This window comes from Mustela nigripes, chromosome 3 (genome assembly GCF_022355385.1).
Source record: "Mustela nigripes isolate SB6536 chromosome 3, MUSNIG.SB6536, whole genome shotgun sequence".
NCBI classification, from domain to species: domain Eukaryota; kingdom Metazoa; phylum Chordata; class Mammalia; order Carnivora; family Mustelidae; genus Mustela; species Mustela nigripes.
In genome coordinates this window covers 188,954,506-188,969,676 of record NC_081559.1, presented here as the reverse complement: position 1 = coordinate 188,969,676, position 15,171 = coordinate 188,954,506, and the positions used below count along the sequence as shown (strand labels likewise).

General features: G+C 49.9%; 2 protein-coding genes across 4 annotated transcripts in view; one reads left to right on the top strand and one right to left on the bottom strand.

Moving 5' to 3' along the window:
- Positions 1 to 13,557, top strand: part of SLA (Src like adaptor) — an 82,166-nt gene extending 68,609 nt beyond the window's left edge. For all 3 annotated transcript variants that reach the window (XM_059395199.1, XM_059395200.1, XM_059395198.1), the window contains 6 exons: positions 634 to 733; positions 1,524 to 1,610; positions 4,377 to 4,480; positions 6,670 to 6,801; positions 10,852 to 10,984; positions 11,549 to 13,557. In XM_059395199.1, the coding sequence (XP_059251182.1) occupies positions 634 to 733; positions 1,524 to 1,610; positions 4,377 to 4,480; positions 6,670 to 6,801; positions 10,852 to 10,984; positions 11,549 to 11,762 (770 nt within the window). In that variant the 3' untranslated portion in view covers positions 11,763 to 13,557. The remainder of the gene's footprint in view (positions 1 to 633; positions 734 to 1,523; positions 1,611 to 4,376; positions 4,481 to 6,669; positions 6,802 to 10,851; positions 10,985 to 11,548) is intronic.
- Positions 1 to 15,171, bottom strand: part of TG (thyroglobulin) — a 236,969-nt gene that overhangs the window by 75,955 nt on the left and 145,843 nt on the right. The window lies entirely within an intron of this gene.

The following is a 15,171-nucleotide window of genomic DNA, read 5'->3' as shown; positions in this document are numbered from 1 at the left end:
GTGCGCGGCCTCATATTCTACAAGGAGGAAGTGCTCTGTGGAGTTTCAGAGTTACAGTCTTTGAGTCCTGGTGCGGTCTCAGAACTCATGTAGCCCAACCATGATACCCCCGATCCCAGTATGCGACAGATGGGGACTCACAACCCCAAGGAGAGTAATAATAAAAGATGTTTTTATGGCCCCTTATCATTCATAGGGCACTGCAGCATACATTCATCTCATCTCCATATGGACCCTGCAGTGGGGTAGTGTTATCCCCACTTTAAAGATGGGGAAGTTGAGGCTACAAGACATTTGGGGACTTGCCCTAGATTACAGGGATCAGTAGACACAGAGGCAAACCTCGAAGCCAGATCTTGTGACTTCAGCTCAAGGACCTCAGGATCCCCACTTCTCAGCGGAGAATGTCAGGGCCAAGGCGGGCTTCAAATCGAAGAAGCTCACCGACCTTGGGGTTCCTGTGTCACCACCCTGAGCAGAGCAGGGTCTGCTGTAAACCGCTGTGCTAAAGCAAGTCATGTGTCTCCAGCTAAGAAGTCCGTGAGAGGGACTGATCATGACCCTCCTGTCCCTGGGGTCAGTTGCCTTTCAGTTCCCTGTGAAATAGAACATGCCTTGCTTTTGTTTCCCCAGGACTGGACAGTGACTTCCTGGCTGTGCTGAGTGATTACCCATCTCCTGACATTAGCCCCCCCATATTCCGTCGAGGGGAGAAACTACGAGTGATTTCTGAGTGAGTCCCTTTCCAAATGTTTCACGGTCCTTTAAAAGGGTGAACTTGAATTGAGCAGGAATCATTAGATTTTAGCTGTAGTTGTCCAAGGCCACTCGGGCTCTGGTCCTATTGTCAGGTAAGAAATTTGATCCATACAACAGATCCTAGGCTTAAATCTTAATACTACCAGTGGTCTAAAGTCTTCAGTGGCTCCCCATTGCCTGGTGGGTTAAATTTAAATTCCTTAACTTGGCTTTTAAGACCCTTTATGGTCCAAATTCTGCTTTTCATGCCAGTCTCATCTTCGACCCGCACAGTGTTGATGTTACAGACCAATGTGGTGGCAGCTCAGGCAGGAGGACCCAGGGGTTTGCGGAAGCTTCTGAGGACAAACAAAGTATTGCCTTCCATCCGCCATCTCTCTATGACCCAAAATGGGCTCTAGAACAAACAAGGGGCTCTCAGCCCCTTTTGTTTAGATTCTCATTGATGCAGAAAAACTACCTTGGTTATATTGCCGGGTGCAATTTTGCACAGTAAACACTTGGTTTTAAAAACTCTCCAATTCTGTCACATTCTCTGTGGATCCCCAAAAGATGGCCAGTGCCAGCAACATGGGAAGGGTTCCTGGTTATCTTGGAATGAGAACTATACTTAAAAACTGTAGTTTTATACGGGGAAATGTGGCCAATGGTGGGTTTGAAAAAGAAACAGCCCTTTGTGCCCCGGGTCAAATCTGATTGTTCTGTGCATGGGTTCTGTTTGCCCCTCACCCATCCACCCTCCGTATCTGCTCTTGTTCTTCCAGCGAAGGGGGCTGGTGGAAAGCCATTTCCCTTAGCACTGGCCGAGAGAGTTACATCCCTGGAATATGTGTGGCCAGAGTTTACCACGGGTGAGTACACTTCTGAAATGGCACCTATGAAGTATGATATTGATGCTACCGACACGTGAGCACACACAGAGGGATCCCAGCATGGCACCGTGGGAAGGAACTTTCAAGACAGCCGCTCTTTCACTCAGTCCATAAGGAAGGGTGTCACCTTGATGAACCCTTGCCCTATCTGAGACTTGGTTTCCCCATCAGTAAGATAAGAGAGCTGGACCTTTCCCGTCCAATGCTGCGTTCCTGGCAAGTAGCAATAAGCAGTCGTCAGCTGTGATTAAAGGGGCACAGCTGCTAAAAGTGAGCCTGTCTCGGTTGCAATCTTGCCTCTGTCCCCTGCAGGCCGTGCGGCAGTGGGCGAGTTCCTCAACAGCTCTGTCTCGGCTTCCTTTCTTCATCTGTCAGGCAGAGTTCACAATACAGAACGACAGGGACGATGATAGTAAGACCAAAGTACAGGGCTGTGAGGACGAGGAGATGAGGTGACACATGAATAGTTCTTGGAACGATGCCTGGCATTAGAGTAAGCGCTCGGAACATCTTAGTCAGATTCTTATCAAATCCTATCCAGAACACAGAGAACACTGACTGCCCCAAACACTTAAGGACCCAACTTGACAAATGGAGAAGTCAGGCAGAAAAAGAGAAAATTGAAAGAACAAGGCATGGCGGAGGAGTAGACAAGCACACTGCCTTCCTCTGAGGGTGTGCAGACTGGGAGTGCCTTGGAGACCAGTACTCCGCGCCGGAATACACATAGCTTGGCTCCTTGAGCTCCGTGGTAGGAGCCCCCCATGAGGGGGTTTGCCAAGGCCAGACCTCGGCATACAAGAAGGAAGAAAGTAAAGCATTACTTTTTTATTTGGAGGGTTCTAGAAATAACCTCTTTACACACTCACACCTGCTGACACAGAGATAACTGCCTGCTTATTTTGCAGAACGTAGCTCTCTGCATTTAATTACAATGTCACGGATTGTGATCATGAATACCAAAAGCCATTTCTGAGCCAAAGATGATGAAGGGAAACAGAGGTGGTTGGACAAGAGCGGCTGTGACAGCCGTGGTTGGAAAGATGTGTCGGTCACATAACTCTTCCAAGTCAGCTGCGTGTCACCGACCCATGCACTCATTGAGCAAACACGCATCAACGCTTTCATGTTGAAGGCGTGGGGCTGCGTGCTGGCCAGGGCTCAGTGGTGGGGAGCCTGGAGGAGTAGGATGTAATCACAGCCCATCGAAGCTTCCAGTCTAGTAGGTATCTTTCAAATACCGACCAGGAAGAGAGGCGGTGCCGGAGAACAGCTATGGAATTCGAGGTCCAAGAAAAACGCTCCGCAAGTCTAACTTGACCAGTGGCTGACATGCTGTAACTTGAGAACATTACTTATTCACTCTGACCCTCAGTATCCTCATCAGTGAAAGGGAGACAAGACTACCTGTCTTAGGGGGTGACTGTGAGGATCCGACTTCAATGCCCACAATATGCATGATATTTGTAATGCGTATTCATGCCTGGCTGTCTCTATTGTTTTTTCTTGAATTCGTGTTTATGAGTGGAATTTCCTAGAAGGATGGGGGAGAATGAAAATTTGTCGCAGACACTAGGATAATTAATATGCAGATGTTGTGCAGAACTAAGAGGGTAGTTAAAATATTAGGCCGAATCACGATCTTAATAACAAAAGTGCTCTTGGAGGCCAGTAAATAAATAAACGGTATCCGATTATAAATCTGTGGTCTTATCACTGTCTCACAGCCACAGTGCCAGAAGGACTCGCTTACGTGCCTTGGGGGATGCGGAAGGATGCGATGGGACGAAGCATTAGTATTTGTCGTGGTGCGCACTAGTTCAGACCCATGGATTAGAAGCCAAGGTTCACCCCCTAAAATACAGAGACTGTTTAAAAAGAGGTATAATTGCTTCTGAGTACACCCCAGCCAAGTGCTAACAAAGCATTTTCTTCCACGCTGGGATCTGGCTGGGGACTGCTTTGCAAAATGAGAAAGTGCCCATTTCCTTAGAACATAGATTCCTTTGTGCACAGAGCTGCTTTCAAAGGCATATTCAAGAGTGTTGGCTGTCATATGGAAGGTGTACGTTCTGTTGGAAAGCTGGACTACAGTATTACAACTGCTTTTTTTTTTATGGTTAAGTGAAAAAAAAAAAGGAAGAAACACATGTCAATGCATCGTGCCATGCAACTTTGTTTAAAATACGCTGAACAAGAGAAGACAGGAGGGAAATATAATGGATGCAAAGCGGGGCTTGTTAGGTTGGTGGAATTATGCATCACCCTGTCTTTCTTATGCCCATTTAGTCATTCACAAATACACACCAGGCTCGATCCTGTGGACACAAAGACGAACAGACAGACATAGTCACTGTCTTCGTGGGGTGGTGAGGGAGCCGTGGGGTGGCTAGAATACAAGGCAGAGACCTTGAACAAAATGCCAAACAGGCACCTTATCGTGGTTTAGAATGCGTCTACGTCATTAATACAGAACGGTCACGGTCGGCTGGCATTGGAGAGCAAGATGAGAAAGATGCTTTGCGCATCTTTGTGGCCTCATGCAGTAGGCACTCGGGAATTTTATCTGATAGATTTAAAGAAGGAATGAAACAAGGAAGGAAGGGAGGAAGGAAAGACCAATCGCCCCCTCCTTTTAATCCCAACAGTTTTATACGAACTGGACCTTGTTCTGAATCTCAGCGCCGCCCGGCTGGTTGGGGGAGGGTGTGCCCAGGATACTCATGCCTCCCTTCTCCTTCCCAGCTGGCTGTTTGAAGGGCTGGGCAGAGACAAGGCAGAGGAGCTGCTCCAGCTGCCAGACACGAAGATGGGCTCCTTCATGATCCGAGAGAGTGAGACGAAGAAAGGTGAGTGGCCTCCGACTCGCCTTTCCGTGCCAGGGCTGAGAGGAGCAGGGAGGTTTGGGGCTGACTCACGACAGGGCTCATTCTGCCTCCTCCCACACGTGCAAACCCATCCGATCTAGTAAGCTCCCTATAGCCTCCACACCTCCAGAGAGGCCAGCTTGGAAGCTAGAGACCCAGAGCCAGGGAGAAGGGATCTGGCAGGGCACAGCCACGACAGGACTCAATGAGCCCCGCAGGTTCCCGCTGGGAAATGTCCCATCAACTGGGAAGCAAAGCCAACAGCAGGTGTCGGCAGCACTGGGCCGAGTCAGCCTGGCCCATGCTCTTAAGCTCTGTGCCTTGGGCAGGTCGTCTGCTGCTCCGAGGGCAGTGTGCTCATCTGGGGAGCCATGCAAACATGACCATGTTTATGGAGTTCTCGCTAAGCAGGAGGCCTTCAACACTGGTTTCCACTGTGCCCTACACTGAATTCAGACCGCGTAGAGCATCAGGTCAGGCAGACAGATACTCATACTCACCACGAGCATTATCATTACAACTTTCTGACATGTAACACTAAGTAATTCAGTGAAAACCAAAGATCCGGACTCTGTGTCATGGTCCAGAGCAAGGGCTCTGAGTTCTAGTTTTGGCTGTTTGCACTACTGAGAAGACACCTGTCTCACTGAGCCCGGGCACCCTCTCCTAGAACATGAGACTGACGCTCGGAAGGGCTTCGCATAGTACCTGGGATGTGGTAAGCACCTGGACTCACAGGAGCAAGACAGCAGCTCGGGCTTTCCCAGGCTGACTAAGAAAAACAGAAGATATGTTCAGGTTCTTGGCTGTTTCTCGTAGCCTAAGTATCAAAGGAGAGAAAATGTACCTGAGACTCTTTCCCACACACCTACTGAGGGCCAGTGCAGTGTGGAGCCGGAGCCCTTCACCTAAATGAGCAACGGCCCCACTGTGGAGAAGCAGGGGCCATCTCTCTATGGTAAAGAAAATTCAAGAACAACTTTTCTCACAAAAGCTCAAAGGTGCTAGGCGGAAACCAGATCAAAGCAAAGGCTACATTTCCTGGGCACGTCCTCCCAGAGGTGGGAGACCCAGACTCAGACAGAACTTCGAAGCTGGCATGGCCAAGAGAGGGAAAAACCCAGCTTGAGATGCCAGAGCTGATCTAAAATCAAAGCTGCTGTCCGGTCTGTGGCCAAGCCTGGGGCTGGGGGCAGGGTGGGGCCGGGGTGGGGCTGGGGGTGGGGTCGGGGGTGGCGGGCTCTGCTCCCTTGGGTATGCAAAGTTCTGATCATTTTCCACCTGCCACCTTTGAGCTGCTCACCAGACTTCTTGTTCCTGTCACTGTAACAGGAAAATGCATGACGGGCTTCAGAGGGCAGACTTGGGGCAAAGGTCGAATGCCATCAGGACGAGGGTCGGATCCCGAGCTCCGTGCCTCCAGCCCTAGTGCTCAGGGGCTCTGAGCCTCGTTTCTGCAGCTATAACATATCTGGGGACAGCACTGGGAAATAGCTTAGCCCCTGAGCAGCCCGTGGAGACTGAAGAGGCTCAGTAAAAGCTAACGTCCTACTCTTCTCACCGTCTGTTGAGTGTTTTTTACTCCTGGAACCCAAAGGACAGAGCAGAAGGGACCTACTTCCAAGTCTCCCACTTTCCAATTAGGGAAATCGAGGCTAGGAGAGGGGAAGGTGCTTGTCCAAAGTTCTGCTCCTCCTAGCCCACACTGCATCCCTACCTTTACGGCACTTAAGGCAAAACGGCATATTTGACATGTTTCTTGGGGATACCCAGAAAAAGTCTCAGCTGACACTTTCTCCACATTTCTGAGAAAACCAAGCGTAAGGCATAACCAAGAGGGTGTAGGGACCAGGACGTGGTGGCTATCCAGACAAGGATGTGGGAGCACCCAGCACGGTAAGCTCACAGAGCAAAGACTAAGCAGGTGCACTTGAAAATCCGTGTGGCCAGCGGGTCAGGGCCACGAGAGGAGCACACTCGTGGGGTCTCAGCAGAGGGAGCGTAGTCCCCAAAGGTGGGGGTCCTAGTGGCCGCTCCTCCAAATGCGGGAGTGCACGTCTGGGTGTTCTTGTTGCATCCCAAGGCTGAGGAAGTCTCTCCACCTTGTGGGCTCTCCAGATGGCCGGCAGAGCCCTGTGGGACGCCTCTGACCCATCCTCCATCTCCCACAGGTTTTTATTCCCTCTCGGTGAGACACAGGCAGGTGAAGCATTACCGCATCTTCCGCCTGCCGAACAACTGGTATTACATCTCCCCGAGGCTCACCTTCCAGTGCCTGGAGGACCTGGTGAATCACTATTCCGGTAAGAAGCACCCCGCGGTGGCAGAGCAATGAAGCGTCTCTTGGCTAACTGCCCCGCGGTGCCTGTGTCTAGGATGGGCATGGGTCCCCTATACAAGCCAGGTGACTGACTCGGCGCTCACCCTGCTCCCTTAATCTGCTCTTTTCTTGTTAATGCAGACTATAGATTTCCAGCTAAAACAGGCTGCCTGTGAAGGCTGCGTAAGTAGGTAAAACTCAGCTCATCTCAACCTTACGGGAAGAAATAGGATGGCCCATTATTTGCAGCCACAAACAGGTGGCACTTCCTTAAGTGCACCACATGTTTACAGACCCCTGAGACTTTGTTGTGAAATGCCACTCATGTCCTTTCCTGCCTGGCAAAGCAACAGGAAGCCACCTCCTTGATCTGTGTTCGGAGTCAGGATTGACTGCCTGGGTTCTCGGCTCCCATGCATGCCGACCTTTCCCTAGAACGGGGTCTCTTTGCCTCATGACCCAGTGAGCTGTGTCCTAGTCTGGCTTTTCCAACAAGCTCCTAAGACCAGGGCTGCACTTTGTTTGTTTGGACATGTTTCCCCGGGACCAGGAAGGAGGGCCCAGTGTTCCACACTGGCCAGGATGGGGAGCGCCCTCCAAGATGGCAGCCGTGGGGCGGGATTTGATGGAGGTGACAGGAAAGGATAGAGTGAGAAGAGGAGGTCCCAGGTAGACAGCGACGGGCCTGAATGCCAGGCCAGGAGGTGACATCTTACCCCAGGTGAGAGGGAGGTATAGTAAAAAGTTGGCTCTGGGACCTCGGCGTTCATATCCCACATCTTCTGGGCAACCCTAGGCTCGCTGTGTGCCTCTGTGCCTTGGCGTGTGTGAAGAACCCGCTGAGTAGTGCCAGGAAGGTGCTGAAGGGGGGGCCAGGCACATAGAAGCGGGCTCCTTCTCACCCTGTCCCCAGCCAGGGCTCCTCCTTCCTCCTCCCTTCTCCCGCTACTGGCGGGAAGAGGAAAGAGGTTGCTCCATGGTGTGCGTGTCTTCCACTCCTGGTTCTGGACCTCGCCGTCCTGGGTATCTCTGCTAACATTCTAAAGCGTGTGCGGTCTTGAAGGGTGTTTCAAGGTGAAAGGGGCCCGCAGGCCGTGGGTTATCACGCCGGGCCAGTGACTAGAAAGGGAGAGCGTGGAGGAGAAATGGCTTCTCGGGAGACACAGGCCCAAGCTCGCGTCCGGGCTCTGTGAGACCTCGGGGAAAGATCCCCCTCTCTGAGGGCCGCAGCGCCCTGTTCGTGGAAGGTGGACGAGAACAACCCCTTGGCGTGGTTGCAATGACTGGGTCGCTCCTGTAGCGCGTCCCCTAACATAATGTCATTACGGAATGGGGCAGATGCAAAGTAAGTGACAGCCAAAGGTTCCTTCTCTGATACCTGAAAACCTAGCAGCTTAGCTAAAAATGAAAGAGGAAGGGAGTCCTGGAGATAGTCAGCTTTTACTGATTATGAGTAAAGGTTGGTTGTGGTACTTGGCTTTTAATAACAATCATCGGAGAGGTGGAGAGACCATAAGTTTTGCATAGACAAAAGCAAACATGAAAAGGTTGCTGCCCCAGCAAACACTGTACAGACTGGGAGACCCATGAGGCGTCCAGGCCAAGAGTACCCAGGTGGCTTGCCCCAGTGCGGGAGCAGTGTCTTCCAGAAATATGACCCTGGCCACTGTGTCAGTGGCTTCCTGTGCCCCTGGGGACCCCCAAGGGAAATAAGATTCCTCCAGATTCTACCCAGAATCACAGAATCAGAAAAATTGTGTGCTAAGGGCTTTGTACAGACATCTTTGTGTTCCAGGTGGCTTGTATTTATTACCTGGTGCCTTGGGAAAATACATTAACAGCCTGGAGCCTCAGTTTCTTCATCTCTAAAATGGGGACGTCCGTCTGCATGCCTCTTAGGAGACTATTGTTAGGACCAAACACAAAACCATGAGTGTAAAGTTCTGGCCCCTAAATTGTCCTGTGTGTGGTGGTGACTGAGAAGACAGAGGGGTGGGACACAAGTCCCACAGATAGCCCAGATGTGCAGTGGTTGGGAAGCCAGGCGTATGAGAGGAATGAGCATTCCGGAATATTCTACGGAGTGGAGAGACTGAAGGGAGTGTGTCCAGACCCCACAGGCAGAGAGGACCTCTCTCTCCCCCATTTCAGAGGTAATGAGTCGTCTTTGACACAAGTGTCTTGTTCTGAGTCAATGAAGCAGGTTTGGGTCACATTTCTGTGACCTTGAACAAGCGACGGGAGCCCAGGGTTCCTCCTTCCCTGAGTGAGTGTAACAACACTGCTTGCTCAGACCTGCCCGGGGCACGCTGAGTTGAAGCCTGGGGACAAGCTCAGGTCCGGCTCTGAAAGTGTTGGTTCTTTTACTCTGTGGGGATTCGGACTTAGCGTCAGGGTTAACCGCTCACAAACCCTGCCCACTGTCCCCTGGCCCAGGTCCCTCCAGTCTGCGTCTGGCTCCCTCTCCCTCACCTCCTAACCTGAAAGGTTGTTTCAATTTCCAGCCCATGACAGGGCATTATTTCAGACACACATTCAGTTAAGAACCCCCAACCTCAGGGCCCAATCCTACGTTTCTTGGGACTGTGTGGGTGGATATTTGAGCTCACAGTGAAAGTCAGAACGAACGCCAAGAAACAAGGCATTATTGGTTGCCACCCTGCTAGCCTTGGTTTGCTTCTTCAGCCACAACGTCCTTTTGTTCTTTGGCAAGAGCACCCAGAGCTCCCTAAATAACATGAGAGGCGGAGACAGCCAGAAGTAAACTCTCTCCCTAAAGCCTGGCAATGGACCAGCTCCCGGCCAGGGGCTCTGTCCTGCTGCAGGCCAGCAATGTTTCATACCCTTGGACACTTCCTGTCCCCTGCACCAGGGTCTGCAACCTAAATGAGGCCACACAGGATTTCCTCGGCCTATAATAATGTCTGAGGGGCACCTGGGTGGCTCAGGCAGTGGGGCGTCTGCCTTTGGCTTGGGTCATGATCCCCAAGTCCCAGCACCCACCCCTGCATGGGGCTCCCAGCTCAGCAGGGGGCGGGTCTGCTTCTCACTCAGACCCTCTCCCATCTTGTGCTCCCATGTTCTCTCACTCTCTGTCTCTCAAATAAATAAAATCTTAAAAAATAAAGAAAGAAATAAATGAATGAATGAGCACAGCTAGACCAAGGATTTTCCACAGCCGCGGGGCGTAGAGACTGGAGCCTGATGCGGGTAGAGAGATGCGCTACCCTGGGGGGAAGGGGTGGGGAGAGCAGTGGATTATTTAATTCTCATTCTCTCTGTGCATGAGCATCCAGGCTAGAGAAGAATCATTCTCTCTGTGCATGAGCATCCAGGCTAGAGAAGAAAGATTGTGCTTCATTTTTATCTTTTTCCACTTTCTCTTGTTTGCTTTATCTTTGCCTTCTTCTTCCTTCTTTTCTGGTGTCTTTTCTTCTCTTGCAGTGTTTTTACTTCTTCTCCCTCCCTCCCTCCCCCCTTCCTTAACTCTTGCCCTCCGGCTCGCCGGCTCCCTCTTCCTTCCTCCTGTGTTCTCTCCTCCTGTCTTCCTGCACGTGCATCAGCCGCTGGTGCGGGAGGAAGCGCTGATCGGTGGACTTGGACCCTGCCTTGCACCTGGTGCACCTCATGGAGCCAGGCAAGAGCGTGAACCCTAGAGGCAGAGCCTCCTGCCGGCTGTTCTCACTTGCCTGTCCTCTCCGTGTACCGTCCAGGAAACTGAGGCTCGGAAAGGTTCAAGGGGATTCACTGTCAAGGGCATAGTTGAAATCAAACCCCAGTATAGATGATTCTGGATCCAATCTTCGGGCACTACACCTGCCCCAAGCTAAGCACAGTGCGCATTCAGGGCACTTAACATGTCTTAAACAACTGGGTGCATGACTCGTCACACTGCCATGCCTCTTTCCTATCTCGGCCTTAGTTTCCCCTATGAACAACCAGAGATCCCTACTGGATGGTCCTTCAGGCCCCATACCCCATGCTGGCTTGGGCATCCCAGGGTCACTGACCAGTTTTCTGCTTCCGTCCTTAGAGGTGGCTGATGGCCTGTGCTGTGTCCTGACCACACCCTGCCTCACTCAGAGCACGGCCACCCCCGCAGCGAGGGTCCCTGACTCGCCCGTCACCTTGCGCCAGAAGACCTTCGACTGGAAGAGGGTGCCCAGGTGGGATGTCTGTGTGTGTGTGTGTGTGTGTGTGTGTGTGTGTGTGTGTGTGTCCTGCATGGATGCACCCCAAACCAGTGAGTGAGTCTGACAGCTGAAAACATAGCAGACTACAGCCTGGCCTGGGGAAAGCTCAGCAGGGCACGCTGCAACCCACAGAATCCCTCTGTCCCCTGGGAGACCCTAACCCAGCCTCAGGCCTCACTGTCATTGCATTTTATAGGGATCTGTAATCAGGAGCTAGTGGGTTATCTTCAACACTGAGATCAGAAAATTGCCTTGGGAGATGAAGAAAACTGTTCTTTCTTGTAAAGGTCATAAAGAAATACTCATTCCGATTTGCAGTTAGAACTTACAGCCATTCAAGGAAATGGTGATTCTGAGAGGTTAAGTGATTTCTCCAAGATCACTTGGCCACAATTGTAAGAAGCAGAATTAGAACAGTAAGTGTAAGAAGTATTAACCAGGCTTTCTTTCTTCTTTTTTTCTTCTCCTGTTTTCTGGCTCTCTCTCTCTCTGTCCCTCTCTTCTTTTTCCGACTGTCCCCATTCTTCCCACTCACAGACTGCAAGAGGACGCCGAGGGAGCCAGGAACCCACTCGGTGTGGATGAGTCCCTTTTCAGCTATGGCCTTCGGGAAAGCATCGCTTCCTACCTGTCCCTGACCAGCGATGACAACACCTCCTTTGATCGAAAGAAGAAAAGCATGTCCTTGATATACAGCGGGAGCAAGAGGAAGAGCTCCTTCTTCTCGTCACCACCATATTTTGAAGACTAGCCTGAGAACAGACACCATCGTGTATACCCAAAATAACAAAGGTTGGAACTATCACCTGGGATCTGGTGGAAACATGTGGTTTCCTGGTCCCTGGGGAGCCACACATCTTCCAGAAGCCAAGAGAAGGCACATGGGGACTCGAACTCACATCTTCTCTGTCCACATCATGACTAAGGGAACCCCTCCCCAGTGTCTGATCAGTACCAAGACATCAGGAAACGTTGAATCACGACGTGATTGGGCAACATTTCCGAAGAGCCCCGCGTATGTGTGTGTGCTCATTATATTTGTGGGAAAGATAAAGACATTATCTCACAAGAAAGGGCACAAGACCGTTCAACGAACTGTCCAGATGGTCACACTCTGGGCTCATCAGAGATAACTTCTGAACAAGAAAAGCCTGAGAAGATGAGCTGAACGCTGTGTCCTGGCCAGGCCAGATTTGCAAACGTGTCCCCCACAATGAACTTTTCTAACCAACCCATAGAGACCTTTGATATGCAGCTCCTTTCTTTTTAAGGGAACTCAGTGACACTAAACGTTAATCTTTCTTATCATCCCTGAATCAGGAGAACCCAGTGGCTTGCTGGTGCTGGAACCACATGCACAACAATCAGACAGCCTCCCTGCTCTGCAGAGGGCAAGGCAAAGGAGAGAGAGGGAGGCTGCTTATGGGAAATCGTGAGGGTAAACTTGGAGCTGTGCAAGCTTTCCTGGTGTCCCCAGCCATGGCTTCGTGGTGCAGAAAGAACTTCTCTGACATGCTGAGACTCTTACCAATAATGACTCATCAGTGGTTCTCTCACGATTGCCTGAAGAGCTAAGTGTGTTAAGTCCCATGTCAGGTTGACAGAAAGGACAGATCAGCAGAGGACTCATGGTATAGACAGGGAGAAGTCTACAAATATCGTGAAAGTGGGTTGTAGAAGGAGACATCAGCTCATGGCTCCAGGGGGACTGGGTCAGGCAAGGGTGGCCCGTGAGCTCCCGTCTCAGCGGCACCTTCGCAGAGGCTAAGTGCAGCTGGATTGAGTAGGAGAGAACGGTTGGCTTCTTTGAAAACTGCAAATTGATTAAGTTCTAGAGGATTAATTTATTTTTCTGCATCACCAGTACTTTATTCTAAGACGGGCCTGGCAGCCACACGAAGAAAACGGCTGAGCTCCGGGAAGGAAGGGAGGCAGAGTGGCTTTAATTCTGGCCTACTTATTTTAAGAGATGAAAGAGAAAGCGCAGAAAAGTTCTAGAAAAGGAAAAGTATTTATCTTGAGGCCGCCCATCCGGATCTTGTTAGAAAGGGGGCTGCCGAGGCACCCAAGACTCATTTTCCACCGTTGCAGAGGGATTCGGGGGGGAGGTGTGCCTGTCGATCCCCTCGCTGCCAGATAGGAGATGTTTGCTCAGCACACACATTCCGGAGATCTGAGATCACTGTGCTGGTGGTATGTGTATATGCATTTACGTGATTCTTTGTATTATCAGACTCTGGTGTGTTTATACAAGAAGATATTCACGGTTTCCCCCAGGAGTCCCTAAAGGCCATTGCAAGAGGCCAGCCAATGTGTGGGAAATGAATATAACACTGTGGATACTGACTTCCACCACAAGGCAGGGTGACCTTGCAAAAGCCAGATGTTTGTACAGTGTCTTATGCATTGTTTTCCGTTGTAACTAGTGTGCTGGGAACTTTTGGGGAGCACTCAGAGGGATTTCTAAGTGGGAAGCATTACACTTTGCTAAATCATGTATTTATTTCTGATTAAAATAATACCTAATAAATATTTAACCTTTGGCATGTGGGGAGAGCTTTCTGGGAAAGGTGGGAGGGAGGCTCACTCGGGAGCATCTTTGTGTTTCGAATTTCCAGACAAACTTGCCTCTGGAGAGAGAAGAGAACAAGGAACACTAAGAAGAACCGTGCCAGGTAGCAGCTCAGCTCTTCCTTGAAGTTTTCTTCCTTAGGAAAACTGAGTTTGTGAATTCAGAGGATGTCTAATCAAACTTGAAGCTGGGCACAGGGGACTGGGGAGAGAACAACTTCTTAGCGATCGCTATGAACATTCTACCTCACCCAGATAACTTCTGTGGACCACGTGTGATAGTTTTGCTTTCTGTTTTTCCAAGAATTGATGTCTACACATATTTTTTTTTTTTTGGACATCTACTAAATGCCAGACATGGCTCCAGGTGCTGAGGCTATATCAGGGAAAACTAGGTGAGATCTCCGATATCACAGAGCTTGAGATTATAAATAAATAAGAAACTTTGTCACGGCAGGGAAGGTAGTACAGAAAGTAACCCGGGACCCACGTGTGACTGGGCGAGAAGTCATTTAGCCGGATGTCTGTTTAGGAAAGGCCTCCCTGCCAGTGCATGCGTTTCAGCTCCCATTTGGGCTGAGACCTAAAAGGTGAGCAGCAAATAGCCAGGCAAATATCTCGAGGAAAACCGGAGGCAGTAGGGTTAACTGAGGCAATTCCTGTGGACAGGAGCAAGGCTGCCTGTGGCAGGAGCTGGAAGGGGCCCAGGGTGCCTGGGCTGAGTGAGCTGGAGCGAGGTGCAGGGGCTGTCAGGAGGGAGGCAGTTCCCGCAGGGTTCTGGATGGGAATGTCAGGAGGTCAGGGTGTATTCTAGGAGAAAGGCAAAGCCAATGGAAGGATCTAATTAAGGGAAGGATATCATTTCATCCATATGTTTTAAAGAGCAGACTGGTTGCTATGAAGAGAAGAGATTTTAAAAATTCTGATGTTGTATTATCTACTTGACACATCGTGAAAATTTGCAAGCTTTAAGACAAAAGAATGCAGGATTTCAAAATAAAGCGTTGGAACATTTTTCGTGCAAAAAGGAACGAAGGGCAAGTGTTGAATTTCGAGGCAAATGGAATTGATGGCAAAAATAAATTGTCTAAGGGGCAAAAGAGATATTACAAAAGGAATGAGATATTAAGAAGATATAATGACTGAGCCTGTGTTAATCTAACAATAGAGTTTCAAAATATATCAAGCAACTATTGTAGGAACAAATAGATAAACGGGTCATTTTATTTGGAGATTTAAACACACAACTCTCAGAAACGGAGAGATCGAGCAAAAATAAGTAGGTAGGTAGAGAGAAGATTTCGATAACACTATACAACTTTTCTGCTGACCAACGAAGAACATATTAGTTCACAGGGGAAATCCTAATAAATTTCTGAGTCAACCTTCCCCAACACAAGCTCCATAATAATCATGAAATAAAATTAGAAATCAGTTTGCAAAAGAACGGGTTAAAATCCTATGTATCTAAAAGCTTTTAAAAGAAAAAAAAAAGGCATATCTCCTATGATTAAGCAGAACATAATACAAGCAATAATCAAAGACACAGAAATATAGGACATGTCGCTACTTCCCCCAATGCCCAGGGC